The sequence below is a fragment of the Acanthisitta chloris genome, unplaced genomic scaffold (genome assembly GCF_000695815.1).
Source record: "Acanthisitta chloris isolate BGI_N310 unplaced genomic scaffold, ASM69581v1 scaffold23999, whole genome shotgun sequence".
Taxonomy (NCBI): Eukaryota; Metazoa; Chordata; class Aves; order Passeriformes; family Acanthisittidae; genus Acanthisitta; species Acanthisitta chloris.
In genome coordinates, this window is record NW_008692379.1 from 46,187 (window position 1) to 49,929 (window position 3,743).

General features: G+C 43.0%; 1 protein-coding gene across 1 annotated transcript in view; it reads right to left on the minus strand.

The window, feature by feature from the left end:
• The window catches only part of PHF20 (PHD finger protein 20), a 48,154-nt gene that overhangs the window by 40,005 nt on the left and 4,406 nt on the right, over positions 1 to 3,743 (minus strand). Inside the window, exons 2-4 of the mRNA XM_009082661.1 lie at positions 3,277 to 3,448; positions 2,986 to 3,070; positions 1,682 to 1,761 (exon numbers count right to left, since the gene is read on the minus strand). Coding sequence (XP_009080909.1) covers positions 1,682 to 1,761; positions 2,986 to 3,070; positions 3,277 to 3,448 — 337 coding nt within the window. The remainder of the gene's footprint in view (positions 1 to 1,681; positions 1,762 to 2,985; positions 3,071 to 3,276; positions 3,449 to 3,743) is intronic.

Here is a 3,743-nt window from a genome sequence, read left to right on the forward strand (position 1 = left end):
TCCACTGCCAACATGCTGCTACACTACTGCTGGACCTGCATCCACATCTCATGTTGCATATTCACATCTGAATCTTGAGCTCTCCAGTGTTTCCAGTTAGGTTTTTTCGAGCTGTACTTCTGGCTGTGTAAACAGCTCACTGGAAATTCTCACTTTGTGCTTTTTTATGCTAAACAACAGAAAAAATGTTCTAGCATAACTTAAAGAGATTCTCTTGGGTTAAGAGAAATCCTCCTGGCCAGCAGCTAAATCGAGAGAAAAAGTAACCCTTCAGCTCCTTTCAAAACCTATCCAAAGCTACACAGACACATTAAACTCCCTAAAGGAGAGACAAAATGTTTTGCCCTTCTTAGGCAGAATATTTCTTCAGATTGTTCAGCTTCACCTACTTAACACTAAGTATGGCAGAAACATTTCTCATGGCAATGAAGACTCTGAAGGTAGTTCCCCTGTGAGTATTAGTCAACCTTTACCATAAGCATAACCATTTAAAAGCCATTAAGGGCACTTCGTGGCAAATCTGAAATAGTTTTCCCTCTCCACCTGGCAGATACTTAAATCTGGAGACATCCAGGAAATGGCAAACCTCTTCACAACACTGACAGATTGCAATTGCACCCCTGAGATTCACTGCTGGAATCTGCATTTAAGACTTATGCTGGAGGAACAGATTCAATTTCTTTGCTCAAACCTAAAGTTTCAGAAAACTAAAAGCAGACGGTATGACAAAAACCCACAGGCTACAGCTACCACAGAGGAATGTGTGGCAGGATCTCAAAACCCCTCCCATAACGAAAGCTGTTCTGAAGCAGGTACTTAAAGAAGTTACTCAGGACTAGAACTTGGCAGCCTTCCTACAGGTTGTCTGCACATGCAAGCCAAAGTGCAAAGCAGCATTTGTTCCTTCTCACCAGCAGCAGAAGTAATTTTTGTTAACTTTTAACTGAATTTTTTTAGTATAATGACTCACTACTACTTTCCATCACAAGCAAAGGTCAAACCCACCACACTGAGCAGGTGAAGGGTTGGTAAAATGGCCAAATATACTATGGAACTATGTTCAAGGCCAGGGTGGTTAAAGCTTTGAGCAACCTGCTCTGGTGGGAGGTGTCCCTGCCCAGGGCAGGGGGTTGGGGCTGGATGATCTCTGAGGTCCATTCCAACCCCTTCACATACTGTGACACCACAGAAGCAAAGGGAGGAATAGTTTAAAAAGCTTTCCTCAAAGTCACCCGGTAAAAGATTACCAGCTCTGCTCCTTGAAGTCTCAAGACAATCAAGCAGTTACTTTGTGAAAGTACAGTTTGTCCACACCATGGTTTTCACCCCTTTATTTTGAAGGGGTATGTATTTAAGCTAATCTCCAACAGGTGACAACCAGTGTTTCCATAACCTACAGCCAGTATGGACATTCTGGATTTTCAAATGCTTTTTAGAAACGTTTTACTTACATGCCTATGACCTCTTCAGTTCAAGAGGAGCATTTATGAGAACCCAAACCTGAGAGCTTCACAGATCACACCACAAAGATCTGCCTAACCTTTTCATTTTAAGGGACTGGATTTCAGACAGACTATATTAGCCACACAGGGGTTTCATTCATTTCATGCTTTATAATTCAAACCTAGCCACTTGAACTGTCCATTTCAGAACACACTAGCAGCAGAAACACAATACTTACCTGATCTTTGGAAAAAGCTTTGACATGAATGTTTTTGACAGTCTGAACTACACCATCATAAAACTTCACAGTGTATGTACCTGAAATTTAAAAAAGAGTTTCAAGGTCAGAAGTTATTTAACAGAGCATTTACTAACAGCTCCAATACTTCACCTGCATATTTAGCTCTCGATAAAGCTGCCTTATCTGTGCTGTTAGAACCTGCAGTGGCAGAGCTCCTATTGCAGGCCAGCTAAGGAAGACACAGCAAAGGGCCCCAAAATAAATCTGGTATGTCTAATCTTAAGAGTTGCTCCTGAGATGCTCTTAACTCACAAAACCCCAAAATATTTTTACAGGACTGTTCCAACACACAATTACACAGCTTTTTCCCCCTGGACTGGGCACTGGGGAGGTCACAGCTCAGTGCTGTGCTCAGCTTTTGGGCACTCACTGCCCAAAGGCCATTGAGGCACTGGAGCGAGTCCAGCCAAGGGCAGCGAAGGCAGGAAAGGGTTAGAGCACATGGAGAAGGGCTGAGGGAGTTGGGGTTGGTTAGCCTGGAGAAGAGGCTCAGGGGTGACCTCATGGCTCTCTGCAACTCCCTGACAGGATTGGAGAGAGGTGGGGGATGCCTGTCCTGCCAGGGCTGCACGGAGAGGGCTGGAGGCCTTGAGCTGAGACAGGGCAGAGTCAGAGGAGATGTTAGTAAAAATGTTTTCCTGGTTAGGCTGTTCAGGCACTTGAATATTGCCCAGAGAGGTGGTGGAGTCACCATCCCTGGAGGTGTTTCAGAGGTGTCTGGATCTGGTGCTGGAGGATGTGGTTTGGGGATCACAGCAGTGATAGATTAATGGTTGAACTTGATCCCAGAGCTCACCTCCAACCTTGATGATTCTGTGATTGTCCTCGATCTTCCAAGGCAGTCAATCTAAAGCAAGTCTAGCACTAGAACAAGTCCTTCACAGCTCCTTACTGATACTCACAAAGGAGACACATAGCTGTGATTCCAGTCCCCACTGATTTGTGAAGTGTTCTGCAGCTCTTATACTGGTTTGATTGCAGTTACATGCATTTCTTGACAACAAACTTCACAAACAACTTTTTCCAAATATATCCTTAAAGCAAATACTGACTGATATCCCAGCAAAAAGTTTTTATCTCATGGACAGGGTAAGAAGTTGATGACAGACTACAACATATAATTGAAAATACAACTGTTCGCAGCTGTCTTCTGTACTATCTCTTGCCCTAAGCAAAGAGGTTCCAACACAGCTAGAAATACATTACTAACAAGCATGACAAACCCAGAAGTGAGTCCTTACCATCTTTGTTAACAGAAGTGACTTTGGCTGGGTAGAAGCGACAGTCAGACCAGCATGCCAACACCTGATCATTGATATGAAACCCCTACAAAACAGCAGGTAAAAAAGTATCTTCATCTGAGAACTACTGAAACATACAATTTCTCTGAAATATTACAATTATTAGCTTTCCAATATGCAAAAGAAATCATCAAACTCGCATAGTGGGTGAGGCAGCAGTGAAGCATTTTAAAAGCCATAATTCATACAAGTGCATATTAAACACGCTCAGATGTCCTGATTTCTACTTACTGCACAACCTTCTTCCTCATGCAGTCCTTCTTTCCTCAGCTGTATTTTCTCTAAGGGACGCAAGTAAGGACTGTCCCAACAAAACCATTCATCGTATCTGTGGTTCCAGCGTTTGAAGTGGATAAGGACTTTCCCCTCTTCATAATCAATTTCTTCAATGTGAGCTGGGTACCTGGTCAGAGGGAGATAAAACCAGCTTAAATCAAGGATAAGGTAAGCTGTCTCTGACACTTAACTACAGAATGAAATGCTACAAAGCTTGGTTTAACTTCCTCAGTCTTACTATTAATTTGATGTATCACCTGTACAAGAATAAAGATGCTACAAATTGACTGAGCAAAGCACAGGATGAATCCCAAAACTGAGCAAAGGCAAACGTCGGCCGCAGGTAAAGGAGACAACTAAAGAGCTCTTAGTCTGGGGTGCAGAAAGAAATCTAACTAGATACCCCTAAGTCAAACACCTTC